The sequence below is a fragment of the Corythoichthys intestinalis genome, chromosome 13 (assembly GCF_030265065.1).
Source record: "Corythoichthys intestinalis isolate RoL2023-P3 chromosome 13, ASM3026506v1, whole genome shotgun sequence".
NCBI classification, from domain to species: Eukaryota; Metazoa; Chordata; class Actinopteri; order Syngnathiformes; family Syngnathidae; genus Corythoichthys; species Corythoichthys intestinalis.
Window position 1 is genome coordinate 37,804,877 of NC_080407.1, and position 15,137 is coordinate 37,820,013.

The following is a 15,137-nucleotide window of genomic DNA, read 5'->3' on the forward strand; positions in this document are numbered from 1 at the left end:
TCGCCACACACCGCCGTGGCATCTTACCGAGAAGCAATGCAACAAACAATACTGTTCTATGGCGGACTTCCCTCGCACTTCCCAGTGTGACGTAATTTCTGAAGATTGCCAAAGAAAAGCATTTTTGTTGTCAAGGGCGTTGCTATGGGTTAAACAAAGAATCTGGAAGGGTTGCGTTAAAAAAAAAAAAAAAAAAAAACGAAAATATGCTTATAATTATTTAGCCATTGATATTATTCAAAAGCACGGTTGGCCAACCTAAGTTCACATTTCCGCTTTAAACTTAATGAAAAAAAAGAGAAAAATCCAACCTTCAATACAAGTGCATTCATTCAGTGGGGAAAAAAATCCCACATAAAGAAAAAAATTATTTGATATCGAATAATGTGTGTCACAATCATTTGCACTCCTGGCGTTAATACTTTATACAACCCCCTTTCGCCAACAAAACAAGGTCTGGGGACTGAGATGGCCATGGGAGGAGCTTGATTTTGTGTCCTATGAACCATTTCTGTGTAGACTTGGCCATATGTTTAGGGTCATTGTCTTGCTGAAAGACCCAGTGACGACCAATCTTCAGCTTTCGGGCAGAGGGCAACAGATTTTGATTTAAAATGCCCTGGTATTTCAAAGCATTCATGATGCCATGCACCCTAACAAGGTTCCCAGGGCCTTTGGAAGCAAAACAGCCCCACAGCATCACTGACCCACCCCCATACGTCACAGTGGGTATGAGGTGCTTTTCAGTATGCGCATCTTTCGTGGCACGCCAGACCCACTTAGAGTGTTTGTTGCCAAAAAGCTCAATCTTGGTCTCATCTGACCAAAGCACACGGTTGAAGCCTGGGACTGTGTATTTTTGTGTGGGTCTTTGTTTGTGTGTGTGTGTGTGTGTGTGTGTGTGTGAGTGTGTGTGTGTGTGCTATGGACCCACTGCGAGATTCCGGTATAAAGATCATATATATACAGTATGTCTGAATCTACCACATAAATCACTTTTGAGGCATCGCGGCTCAAGTGTGGGCGGTGCACAAGCGCATGCGCAGAACTAATCGAGGTCTGCCGAAGATTTATTCGTGATTAAATAAAGTCTTACGGTTTTCTTTTGTATGTACACACGCTCAGTGTACCTCACATGCCCTACCGATTAAAAAAATACATAATAAATGTATTTCGATCGTTCAATCTATCACATATGCATATATCTCAAGAGGCTGGCTGCAGCGCAGCCCTCATGAGAAAATGGCGTCGATCTGCGCTTGCGCAGTAGCAACCTTCACAATCGAGTAGCCTGTCACGATCGAGTAATGACAATAACTACTGGTCGAGGTGGAACATTATTTCTCCGCGGATTTTTTTTCTTTGAGCGCGTCTTGTTTTTCCTCGATTTCATCCACTTAACTAAACCGAAGCCTCGACAATTTGTCCAGCATTAGCTACCTTACGGACTCAAACATCAGTCAAGCTTCAAGTCTCGGCACTCGTTGAAGTTTTGCGGCCTACTTTAGCCTAGCCTAGCCTAGCTGGCCAACCACTAACAAAGCTGCAAGCTTACTTAGTTCAAGTGAGGAAAATTTCCGCAAAAACGACAACGGCTGCAGTAAAGTTCCAGGAGGAACTTTGTGGAGTCAAAGAGGAGCCCCGACGTCACCAACATTCAACTGTGTGCAAAATAATGCACGCAAAGGTTGTTCTTCACAGACTAGAAGGTTGGTTCACTTTCATTGATACGATTACGTACACTGTACATGACAGACAGATGACATCGCCGGGTCGCGTATGGGGAGAGATTTGTCTCCAAAATATTGTCACAAATACTTTCGCAATACACACATATCTTTTGCAGATTCACAAATGTATCAAAGATTTTCACATGTATTTTCGAGATCCACAAATATATCCTCGAAATTCACATGTGGTTTTTTTATGTGTGCGTGCACTCATCATGAATTATTGTTTGCAAAAATTCGAATTGTATTTGTGAATCAGCGGCCGCGTGCATTTATTTTTTTTAGACAAACATAACAAGAAATGGTCAAATTTTCCTCACAAAGTGCATTCGCGATTCACACGTGTTTTTCAAATTCACAAATACATCCGCGATTCTAACAAATACATTAGTGATTTTCACACGTGTTTTTCAAATCCACAAATAGACCCCAGTCACCAACGTCACACAATGACGTGTCGCTGTATCCGGCCACCATATTGTCCGTCATTGTTTATCCATATTCTCAATGGTTTCAATTTGTCGTGCAATTTATAGTGCTATTCATGGAAGCCCCGGTGCTTTCAGACGCTGTAAACTCATTGGATGCGTTGCATAAAAAGCGTTATGTGGAAAAGCTTCAGTCTATCCATTCGCCAGATCCATATTTGATGCCTAAATCGATTTTTCGACCCGCTGTCTCTTCGCCGTCTCTGCCTGACATCTGCTACCCTAATATCTACAACTATCTTGTCCACAGAAACTCAGCCTATTCTCACGAAATTTTGAAAAACTTTTAAGAGCAGCACTCTAAGCAACATTACCCCTTGTGACCCTTTACTTTCAATTTTCTAAAATGGCAACAATCAATAAAAAAAAAAAGTTGACTGTGATGGCCGATGCTTCAAGGATAGGTGGATATTGGACTATTTCTTCACTACAATACGCAACAACTGTGTCTACCTTATTTGCAAAGAGACAGTCGCTGTTTTCAAAGAGTTCGATGTGACGCGATATTAGCAAACAAGACACGCTGACATGTACAACAATACAAGGAAGATACGCAGCGAAAAATTATAGGAACTTGAAGCTAGTTTAATTTCACAGCAGCAGTATTTCGCAAGAGCCCGAGTGTCGAAAGAGAACGCCACAAAGGCGAGATTGTTGAATTTATGAATTAAAAAAAAATAATAATAAAGCAAATGTGACACACAGATGGGCTTGCTAAAAATTGTTTAAATATATTATTCTACGTAAATCAGCCAAGGTAGCCCCCTGCATTTTTACCACACCAAATCTGGCCCCCTTTGCAAAATGTTTAGACACCCCTGTTAAACTGATGATCTGTAGACGAGGCCTGCTTCTTTCACTTGGTACCAGCTAAATATTTTTTTTTTTTTTTTTTTTTAAATGATGGCGGAAGAAATAAACATCTTGAATTTGAAACTGTATGTTGTCGGCGATTAGCCTCGCAATCATCTTAATTGTGGTTGTCAGCCCAAAACCCTCTAAATATATATTAAATGCATCTTAGCAGGTATAAAATGACTCCTACATAGTCTGTGGTGATCGAATTGTCGAATTGCAGCAGTCCATCTCGCTCTCCTCTCCGGGTCTCTCGGAATACGGTAGAACTTCAAGTCTCTCCGTCTATCTTCTCTGTTACTGCAACCAACCGCCACACACGCCTTCACCATTTTGATTAATAATGTTAACAAGCAGAAAAACACGCCATAATAGGAGGAATTTACATTGTGGTAATGCGTAAACACGACGAGCTGACGGACAATATGGCGCGGAGGCGTGGTTGTGACGTCATGTGGGTGGGGTCTATATGTCCGCTTTTTCCACATGTTTTTCAAATCCACAAATACTTTCGCAAATTTCACATGTTTTTTTAATGATGTGTGTGCAATTGTCATTACTCGAAATTTTTTAAGTATTCAGTTTTGCTTGTGAATTGTTGGAGCTGTGTTTTTTAACAGCGAACACGCGCATTTCTTTTTGAGACCAACGTCACTTGATGTTTGACCAAGATTTTTTCACACACAGTAAGCCGAGAATGGCATACCGCACGCAGGCTATTTTTAGACCATGACGTAGCATCGTAAAGCGGAAGTAAAGCCGAAGTGAGACATTATAGACCCGCCCTCGCATTGACACAACATAATTAGTGCTAGTTTTCTCCGGTAATCTTTCAAAAACGAACATTCCGATCACGCATTGCTTTTTTGGAACTTTTAGAAACGACTCTAGACATTACGACACACGAAGGATGTTTTCTTCATACGATTCCGGAAACCAAAAACTCGGGAAGAAAAAATGTGAAGACCGAATCAACTTGCGCGGACTTTAACACCAGCTCGGCGAATCCATTCACGTTTCATATGCAGTAAACATTATGTTGGGTTGGCATGGTCTTTCAGAGGACAAAAAGGTAAGCCATTTTTATATTTTTAACTTATTTTCTTTTGCGAAACGTTGTGCCGTACTGCTTCTGTCTGACAATGAATGACCTGAAAAGAAATACAAATGGTATCTGACTGCCACTGTTACCGTTTCTGCTATATATATAAAAAACAACTTCAGTAAGGAGGAAGTGTAAATATAGGATTAAGATGTGTTTTCAATGAAATAATAAAAAGTGTTCGTTGGCTCTCACTGAGTTGCATTTGTGATTGCTACTCAAAGTGTTAGGTCTAAACTTACTTGTATCTAGCAAAATAATAAAGACCTAGAGGAGGACGAAGACAAGGATCAGACAGGAGACGGAGATACGTTTTTACGCTGACGGCCGTCAGGAGGAAGGTTGATGCGGAGGGGTGGCTCACAACAAGCCTCTCTGCCCACCCCCTGAGGAACGCAGCCTTTTATTGAAAAGTGGGAGCGCATTCATTGCACATGCGTAAGTTTTGTTTAGCTGCAAGGTATTCTATACTGAGAACAGAAACCAGAATGAAACATTATGGTAACGTTTACTGAAAACAGAAACCTTACTCTTTTCATTGTGTAAACACTAAAGCACAGGAACATAATCATAACACCTAGTTTTAAACACACATAATTGCTTTAATTATTGTAAATACTGTTATTGTGAATATTGTTAATACTGTTATTGTGCAAAAGCATTAAAGCACATCTCACACAAAGCTAACTAAATTACCCCCAAGAATGGTAAGAGACGTAGGACAACCAGAGGATATATAAGAAAGACAGGGCTGATGTTAAAAGATAGCTTGTTGAAACAGGAGAATGTCATTGTCAGTCGGGTCGATAAAAAAGCTATTCTTAGGTCGGCTCGTTTTTTTCGTCTTTTTCAACCTTCGAAACTAAAGCCATCTCTTTAACTGAACATTTTTATGTTCTTCTGCATCTTTGCCAGTGAATTTGGCACCAAGCACATCATTTTCGGAGAGAATTGGTAGGTTTAGCTCTGTAAACATCTCCTTCGTACACGATTTCCATTCATTTCCTATTAGGACTACTTAGCAACAGTAGCTAATGTCATGAATATTAATGAGCGGAAGTGACGTGTTGCTTGCGGTACGCCATTTTCACATATCTCAAATAACCTCCGACTCCATCCGATAGGTGGCAGTATTGAGCGCATAGAAAGGTAAAAAGTGCCCATCAACAGGGATCACATACTGACACCTAGCGGGTGACATAACATCGAGCAACAGATAAACAGGTGTCTTGGGTCCGTTGGCTATTCGTTTTTCCTTCTAATTTTGGAAAACAAGCCCAATTCCATTTTTTGTTTTCATGTGTGTTAACAAAAAAATGAGAAATTAATCATCTCTCGTTTCCAATTAAAAACAGCTAATTCAATGACTTTAATCCTTAATCCGTTTTACCAATAACTGTTTTGTCGGAAAACAAAACACGTCCAATATTTTTTTACTAACAAAAAAACACATGAAGAATCAACAATACAAACCAAAAGCAAAACAACACAAATATGCCAGGGGGTGATAAATATTTCAAGCATTGGACATCAGAGGAAAAAAAAAAGAAAAAACAATGATTAATGCTGTAATCAATTATTCACAAAAAATTCAACTTTTTCCACAAATGTTTTTTTCCGCTTTTAGATTATTTGATTTTTTTTTTTTTTTTTTAACAGATTTATGTAACACACAGTCTCGTTTGAAAGTGGGAAAAATAAGGTAACAGCTTGCTAAATTTACATTTGTGTAGGTAGAATTTCGATAAAGTGAAGAGATTAATAATTAAAACACTCTCATTCTTGAGAATCTTATAGAAACAAAAAAAAGAACATTTTCCCATTTGAGTTTGAAGTCCACATGTAGGCTCCTGATGATGAACTTGCAAAGTTCTTTCCAAAATTTATTGGAAAAAGAGCAGGTCCAAAAAAGGTGCTGAACTGTCTCTGGATTATATCCACAGAAAAAAACTCTTTGTATCAATGTCCCACTTGAATTTTTTCATATAGTGGTTTGCAGGATAGTATCAATGGATAATTTTGAAAGCGACTTCTTTGACCTTACTTGTCACCAGAAACATATTGGGGATAGTCCATACTTAAGCTTATACCAAATGATATCTCCAACAAATTGATTCCAAAAAGACTTAACATATAATGTGGATCTAATCTCATTCTGAAATAGATATCGAGTATACCTATTCGAATTTTTGTTATGTAGTAAACATAATTTCCCCACACTTGAATTTAGTATATTTGGAGGAGATAAAGTTTGAAATGGCATGTTTACATTTCTGCACAGCATAATGAATCCTGAAGGAATCGCATCATAAACAATAGCATATTGTTTAGGTCTAACTAGTAACTGAAAATAATCCCAAAAACTCCCCGTAAGACATAGGTGCCGTTAAAAAGTTGTAACACAAAAATGTTTTTCTTCTGCATCTAATTGATCAGGAATAAAGATTTGTTTTTGCAAAGAAATGAGCAATGACCCGGAAGACGATGCCTTGTTGAAGAAAAACATCGTTTTCCGGGTCAAGGCTCATCGTAAAAGCAAACTTAGAGGGAAAACAAATATTGGGCGTATTTTGTTTTTCGACTTCAGTTCAATAAATTGACATTGTAAAAATGGATTAAGGCTCGTTTTCCGTTTTTTATTTTTATTTTCCAAAATTAGATGGAAAAACAAACAGCCTAAAGGTACACGGACAGTCTTGATAGTTCTTGAAGTTTGGGAATCATACTTTTATAGTCTATGCGCTCAATACTGCCACCTATCGGATGGAGGCGAAGGTTATTTGAGACACGTGAAAATTCTCGGCTTACTGTGTGAGAAAATATTGGTCAAGCATCGAGTGACGTTGGTCTCAAAAAGAAATGCGCATGTTCGCTGTTAAAAAACACAGCTCCAACAATTCACAAGCAAAATTGAATACTTAAAGAATGTCAAGTCATGATAATTGCACGCACACCATTAAAAAACGTGAAATTTGCGGAAGTATTTGTGGATTTGAAAAACGTGGAAAACGCGGACGTATTTGTGGATCTGAAAAACACGTGTGAAAATCAGTAATGTATTTGTGAGAATCGCGGATGTATTTGTAAATTTGAAAAACGTGTGAATCGCGAATTCACTTGTTATGTTTGTCTCAAAAATAAATGCAGGCGGTCGCTGATTCACAAATACAATTCGAATGTTTGCAAACAATAATTCATGATGAGTGCACACACAACATAAAAAACCCACATGTGAATTTTAAGGATATATTTGTGGATCTCGAAAATACATGTGAAAATCTTGGATATATTTGTGCATCTACAAAAGATGTGTGAATTGCGAAACTATTTGTGTGAATTTTTTTGAGACAAATCTCTCCCCATAGGTCGTGGTGATCTGGAGGACCAGGAGTGCAAACGTTAAATAAATAATTACCCAATTAAATAAATTATTTGTCATTAAAATGCTTCTATTAAAATGTTTGTTTCACTATTTTATTTTTTATTTCAATTTATTTTTATTTCACTTTTTCTTTCAGTTTACGTGCATTGATTTCAATGTTTATTTAAATGTTTAAATATTTCAACATTTATTTCCTTTTTTTCATTATTAATTTCGAAATTTATCTTTTTGTTAATTCTTGCACTCTTGTTCTCCTTGTAATGCATGAAATAGTTTGATCTGTCATTGGCTCATGAAACTCTGTGGGTGGGCGTGAACTACGCGGTTTTTGAGTTGAGTTGCTCCTTCCGTCCCAACGTGCCAGCGATTGCTAAGATTCTGCATAAGTTTAGGTTCAATGGGTTAGAATTGAGAACCTAGATCACATATTTATTTTCACTATACATGGATTACATTCAAGATGGATACGGTGTCAGGTCTGACATTTCACAATGTTTGCGGCATTCATTTCCATACGGAAAAGCCGTTCATTTGCTGCCCTACGCACATACACGATATATATCTTGGGCTCTTTTATGCTTTTATTCATTTTTAATGTATTTTATGTAATGAGACTTTTTTGGTTGAGGTCTTCTTGATTTTAATGTGATGTCAAGTAGGCCTGTCGCGATAACAAATTTTAGTGTGCGATAATTATTCTCATAAATTATTGCGATATGCGATATTATTGCGCCCCCCCCCCCCCCAATTTTTTAAACCAATTTACAATAACACAGTGCGAATACAGTATATATTAATAGATGAAGTACACCCATTTAAACGCGATATTTACTCTTAAATTCAAATATACTTTTTAAGAAATCACAACTAAAAACAATAGACCATACCTCTTAAGTAAAAAACAACAATATTGATACCGCACAGAAACACAGAATAAATAAAATGTGTTTAAAAAAAAAAATTGCACTTAACAACTTCAGCATTTAGAAAAATGAAAACTTTTCCCGTCATAGCTTCTGTAATTGTGTTCCATAGGGATGCAATGATACAGTTAAGTCATGGTTCGGTACGAATTTTGATACGAGGGACACGATTTTCGATCCGATTCAATACATTTAATGCTCTGTAAAAAAAAATATAACAATTGTATTTTTTGTTTTTTTGTTTTTTGCTAACGAGCAAAAAATAAATTGCCATCATATAAACATGCATTTTAGTGCATAATATTTATGTGCTTACTTCTGATATGGAAAAAAATTGTATAAAAGTGCTGAGAACAATCTTTACTGTTTGTAAAGTGAGTCAGGGCACACCGTTGATTGCTACAGCTCTCTTAGTAGCTAGGTTTACTACATGAGCAAGTAGGATGTCTATTTATGGTCCAAATCCATTTGTGTCACGTACTGAATTAACAATATTTGCAACATTATCTATAGTCACTGGTATGGATTGATTTGGCCTTCTTAACTTCCATTCAGTCATGACAGTTTAGAATTCATCGATGTAGTATATGGACTACATGTCCCATAATCACTCTGGGCTCACGTAGCCAATGGCATGGAAAGTAGCACATCTAGTTTGCCATTTCATGATATCTAGTGTGTGCGCGCAACCGCGCATTAAAAAAGTTAGCAAGCGCCGCTGAAGTCACGTCTGCTTATTACTACACAACACCAGCATATGAGGGCTTTCATATACAGGACGAGTTTGAAGCACAGCGCTCTTACCGGTAATTTCATTCAGCTGTTCGTTGTCAAAGTGAGGTTATTCGTAGCAGCCAAGTCGGTAACAATGTTTTGGCGGACTTAATTGTAAATATCCAGCGTTGTGCCGAAAAATAGCCGCCCCACGTGAAATGTCACTCCTGACGGGAGCGCCCACACGTCAACAACACCCGCGCGCCATAGATTGTCCACATTCACTCCGGAGCACTGACGCGGCCGGTATACGTTGAACAATAGGATATAATGGGAACGATTGGCTCCGGCGGTAGTTTTTGGCGGACCTGGAACGAAGATGCATTTTGCGCAGTTGGTAACGAACTTTTAACAGCACGTCTGCCGCACGCGCGCACACACACGTGCACGCGAGGCGATAAATCGCAGCGGAAAAGTTACCGCCTTCATTTTTATATATCGCGCGATAAATGGAATTATTGCATATTGCGACAGGCTTAATGTCAAGCACTTTGAATTACTTTGTGTTGGATTGGATGACAACAAAACGTGAATTAAAAAAATGGCAAAGAGGAATTTACTTCAATAGAAAACAACTTTGGGGACACAAGTTTGCAAATAAAGAAATAAGATTTGGCCCGTGTGTTTGTGGTCTTTCAGATCTATATGTCAGCCAAGCCCATCGTCCTGAGCTCCAGTTGTCTGCATGCATCAAAGAGGAGGAAGAGGAAGAGTCACCATACATCGAGGAAGAGGAGGACTTCGTACCCATTAAAGGTCATCCCGAGCGGTGCTTTTTTTTCCCTCTTCAAATGAGGCAGAAATGAAAAATGGTACCTTCTCATAAGTACAGAAATGTGTTTCAGACTTCAGCGGACATATTCGAACATAAAATTTATAAGCTCTTTCAGTTGTTAAAAGAGGAGCGGGAAAGTCTCGTCTTTAGCATTTGCCTCCATTGTTTACAATGCTGAAATGCATAATGGCGATAGCGCGCTCCTTGACGCCTCTTCTTTTGTGTCTGATTATTATACAGATATCTGTGTTAGCTCCACTGATGACCCCACTTTCGGTTTGACTTGGAACAAGTTTTATTTTAGGCTCCCGCTTTGTGCACAGACATTTGTAAAGTGAACATAAATGCACAGCCAACATCCTATTCCCACAGTGAAGTAACACTGCACCCTAATGGTGTGGCATTATATTGACTCAGTGCAAGATAACTACAAACCCATAGTACTATTTAAAGCAGTAATGTGAAGTTGGCCAACCATGTTTTTGAATAATATCAATGGCTAAACAGTTCTAAGCATATTTTCATTTTTTTTTTTTTTACGCAACCCTTCCAGATTCTTTGTTTAACCCATAGCAACGCCCTTGACAACGAAAATGCTTTTCTTCGGCAATCTTCGGAAATTACGTCACACCTAGAAGTTCGAGGGAAGTCCGCCATAGAACAGTATTGTTTGTTGCATTGCTTCTTGGTAAAATGCCACGGTGTGTGGCGATGTTTTGTTCTCACTCAAACGAAAAGTTGTATGAGTGGCCAAAGGATAGCAGGGCACGAAAATGGATATCTTTCATTCGCACGAAGCGAATTAATTTCACGCCATCATCGAGTAGTGTTCTCTGCTGCAAACACTTCGAAGATGCCTGCTTCCTTAACCTGTCTGCTTATGATCAAGGATTTGCCAAACAGTAAGTGTGATTTTTGGATAGATGACTGATGACTTTGTCAAAGCATAGCTGCCTACTGTTGTGGAATGAACAGTAGAAGCTAGCGACGTTAGCCGTTAGTTAACTCGTGGCAATCCCCGATCATAGTTGTTGTTGCGTTCGCTAGGTTAAGAGTGTTTAAATTGTGCGTCATCTACGGTCTTGTACGAAAGGGTTAATCCACTGTCAATCGGGAAACGGGTGTGGATGTGCATATAAACGGGTCGGCGTCGCGGTAATTCACGGTCACGTTGCAGTAAGAGACACACACCGCCGGTGAGTTTGTGCCCATTTATTTGTATTTGTATTATGTATTTCCACCTTCATGCTTCAAGCTAGAGATGTCCCGATCCGATATCTGGATCGGATCGGACGCCGATATGGGCAAAAAAATGCGTATCGGTATCAGATCGGCCGACACGGAAAAATTCTGATCCAGACTTCCGATCCAGTTGGTTTTTTTTTTAAAATCCGGTCCGGGTTTTCCAGTGCACCGACTTACATAATCCATTCCAGTTTTTGCTTTGGTTTCCCTAAAATCCGGTCCGCATTTTACGCATACCTTCAACACACTACATTACCGTCTCCCAAATGACTGAGAGACTCTCGGTTAAAATGGCAGATGTGTGGGATTATTTCACTTTAAAGGACAACGAAGAGGCAGAGTGCAACATATGCCACAATAAAGTCAAGCGTGGTGGTAAAGCTGTAAGAAATGTTAATACATCAAGCATTTATCGAAATACCACCACAAACAATACAAGGAGTATGAGGAGTATATGAGGAGTAAAGGAAAAAAACGAAGACAGAAAGAAAGGTCATACGCAACGAACACTGGCAGCAACTTTTGCTATGCGTGGCAAACTGCACCCGACAGTCCCAAGGCCCAGGGAATAACAAGAGTCATTGCCGAAGAATTCATTCTGGATGATGAGCCATTTTCTCTCGTGAGTAAAGTGGAATTTAGACGCATCGGGCAGACTTTTTTCAAAAAATATATATTCATATTGTAGGAAAGCCCCATTGTGAGTGTTTAATTCTTGCTGCGCTGGCCCTTTAAGAAAGTGAAGCGCACGAGTTACTTTCTCTCCTCCCTTGACTGCCGTGTGCACGAGTTAAGGCCCAAGTACACCGCATGCGTGATCGTTGCGGTTCCGGTCCGGTTCAGTGTTGACTGCGTGCCACGCAGTCCGTTAAAAACAGGCAAATCATACCGGCTGCTGCACGGCTGCGGTCCGCCAACTCCGTCCCCTCGTGAGCTCTCGCGTGATCGCGCGCGATAATGTGCCATTTAAAACAACGACAAACACACGGAGTCTGTAGTATGTACTCATCAGAGAATCAGAGAGAGAGAGAGAGAGAGCACATTTTTTTCCTTGCATATTGATATTGTAACGTTTGCTAAGCGGAAGTTTGGCCGCGAAAACAACACACGAGCTTCAACGCCTTTTTCCCTCTTTTTTCTTAACTTCCCGCCACCTCACCAATGCAAAAACAACTACAGTGGGGAGAACAAGTATTTGCCCCACTGCATTTACACTGACGCTATCTAGTCCACCAATCGGAGCGTCGCGCTGGTGCACCAGCACACCAATGACAGCCCCGCGTTAGTGCATAAATTAACCCACCGATGACGACCCCGGTCGGCACAACACCAGCGACGCTACAATATTTTAGTTGTGTCTGTCTCTTAATTCCAGATTGACTGCATCATGTTGAGATCAGGGCTCTGTGTGTGGAGGGAAGGGGTGCTATTATGCCCTTGGTTGTGTCTGTGCGTTTATATCTTTGTGCACATTTAAAATTTATGGCACATAACATCTCATGGAGCTGTTATAAACAACTGATAAATAATCTGTCATATTTATAAAATGGATAGCGAATTATATACGACACGAACTAAAAAAACAGCGTACTTGGAATTGGTGTCTCAACACTGCAAATTCATGTGCCCAGCGCAAACTGTTGTTTTTTCTATGAAGAGTCAAGTGAAATGTAGGAAAGAAAGAGAAACGTCTTGAATAGACCACCAGGTCGAAACTTGTGGGTGTCTCTTTTTTCTCTTTCGTACTTTTCCCCCTCGACTCTGTATACAAACCGAGATTGTTTGTGCGCCGGGCACGAGAATTTCTGCAGTGGAACCACTCCCAGATGCGCTTTTTTTATTTTTATTTTTTTTTTGCTTAGCACGTCGTGTGTTTGATATCATTGCCAGAAAAAACACATAATAGGACACTTTGCAGTTTCTCTTTTAATGGTGTCCTTATAGTAACGATCTGCTGCATCGTATATCACTTTGTGACTTTCCACCTCCATGATGAAGCGCTCATCATCCATCTTTGCTCGTGTTTAAACCGTGATTAGGCACCTGGGCTTTTGACGTCTGGCCCAGCTCCGCCCATTTTGTCGGATGCGTGTCCGGCAAAAATAGAAAATAGCCTATACCATCCAGCGGGCATGCGGCACGCCGGAGGTGGTTCACAGTCAAGCCGGAGCACTGACGCGGCCGGTATACGTTGAACAATAGGATATAATTGGAACGGATTGGCTCCGGCGCTATTTTTTAGTCGGACCGGAACCGCAACGATCACGCATGCGGTGTACTTGGGCCCTTACTTCTCTCCTCCTTTCACGGCGTGCAGTTCGTTCTAAAGCTGCCGTCCTGTTTGTTAGCCATCCGAATGTTGTGTGTGAATGAGAGAGGTGGGTATAGTGTAAAATACTCTGGCAGATGACTTACCTGTTTATGGTCCATGTTTATGGTCCATTGCATTGGTTAGGCGCCACGAGCTAACCGCTAGCCGCCGAGCGCTAGGCGCTAATGCTAATCGTTGGTCCTTTTGGCTACATTATGAAGGCTAAGAGTTTTGTTGTTGCCAATTCACATATCAATATTGTTCTTTACTTTCCTGCTTAATGTATATGATCATTATTGTTAATAATTAGTATTGCATTCATTACGAAAGCAGTGTATTACATTGATATTTAATGTTTTTCCTGTTAATTTAGATATACGTTTGTACAGTATATGTTATAGGCTATATATATTATTTTACAAATAATATAAAATCAAATCAAAGGGAGTGTGTAATAGTTAATAGTTTGAGGTTGTTTGTGTGTTTTGCTTTTTTAAGACGGTTTACAATATTATTAGCATGTTTTACTGTCTGAATATGTCATTTCTGTTTGTTATTTATGTTTTGTGTTTATCATTTAATAAACAGGTCAGTTTCTTGTAACCAACCATTGTGTTATTCCAACTCACCTAATTCAGCTGGCAAGTTGTTACCAAGACTACTAAAACCCTTTTCAACATGAGTCTGACAACTAAGTAAGGAGGCTAAATAACTTTAAAATTTAATACATGCTCAGAGAGGCCGGTAGCGGTATCGGATCGGAAGTGCAAAACAATATCGGTATCGGATCGGAAGTGCAAAAACCTGGATCGGGACATCCCTACTTCAAGCATTGCTTTGCATTTGTATGGTTCGGCGTTTCTTTCACAGTGATCGCTTGATAGCCTTCTAGTTTGTTTCGCGAGAGCCGCTGACAGGTGACAATTTAGCGTGTTGGCATTGAGTCAATCTCGCAGTAAATCAGCGAGAACGCAGGTCACACAGTGAATCGTGGGAAATGTAGTCTCGGGACAACACTGAAGTGGTGCTTTGTAATCTGTTCGCCTGTGTGAAAAAACTACATTTCCTCACGCCATTAGACGCCACTTCCTGCCGAGAGCTGTGCCGAGGGGTGTTCTTACTTTTCCATAAGAACTGCTCCATGTGTTAATAAAGAGACATAGTTGTCAGCACGTCGTGTGTTCGATACATTTGTAAACAAAAAGCTCATAACAAGACACTATGCACGATCGGTTTAAGAGAAGCTGGAGTAGGAGGCGAGGAGGAGATCAGCGAGAAGCAAAACTTTGCGGTCGAATGTGGCGGCAGTCCGCTATTATTTTGTTTTCTTATTGTTGCCACAATAAAGTGTAGAAAGCCATCGACGACTCATCTCCTTCTTTCCCCCCAACGGTTTTATATTATTATTTTATATGCACGAGAGCTGCCGGATCTGCCAAAATGAACATGAAGTCTTATTATTATTTTTTTTGACAATGTCATCAGATAGACAAAAACATAAAATTATGTGCAAATGCCTGCATCTTCAAATCATGAAAATAATAACAGCCTA

General features: G+C 39.7%; 1 protein-coding gene across 3 annotated transcripts in view; it reads left to right on the top strand.

Annotated features, from left to right (window-relative positions):
* The first annotated feature begins 1,257 nt into the window (after window positions 1–1,257).
* The window catches only part of LOC130929086 (oocyte zinc finger protein XlCOF6-like), a 32,222-nt gene continuing 18,342 nt past the window's right edge, over window positions 1,258–15,137 (top strand). For all 3 annotated transcript variants that reach the window (XM_057856010.1, XM_057856011.1, XM_057856012.1), the window contains exons 1-2: window positions 1,258–1,709; window positions 9,894–10,010. In XM_057856010.1, coding sequence (XP_057711993.1) covers window positions 1,676–1,709; window positions 9,894–10,010 — 151 coding nt within the window. In that variant the 5' untranslated portion in view covers window positions 1,258–1,675. The remainder of the gene's footprint in view (window positions 1,710–9,893; window positions 10,011–15,137) is intronic.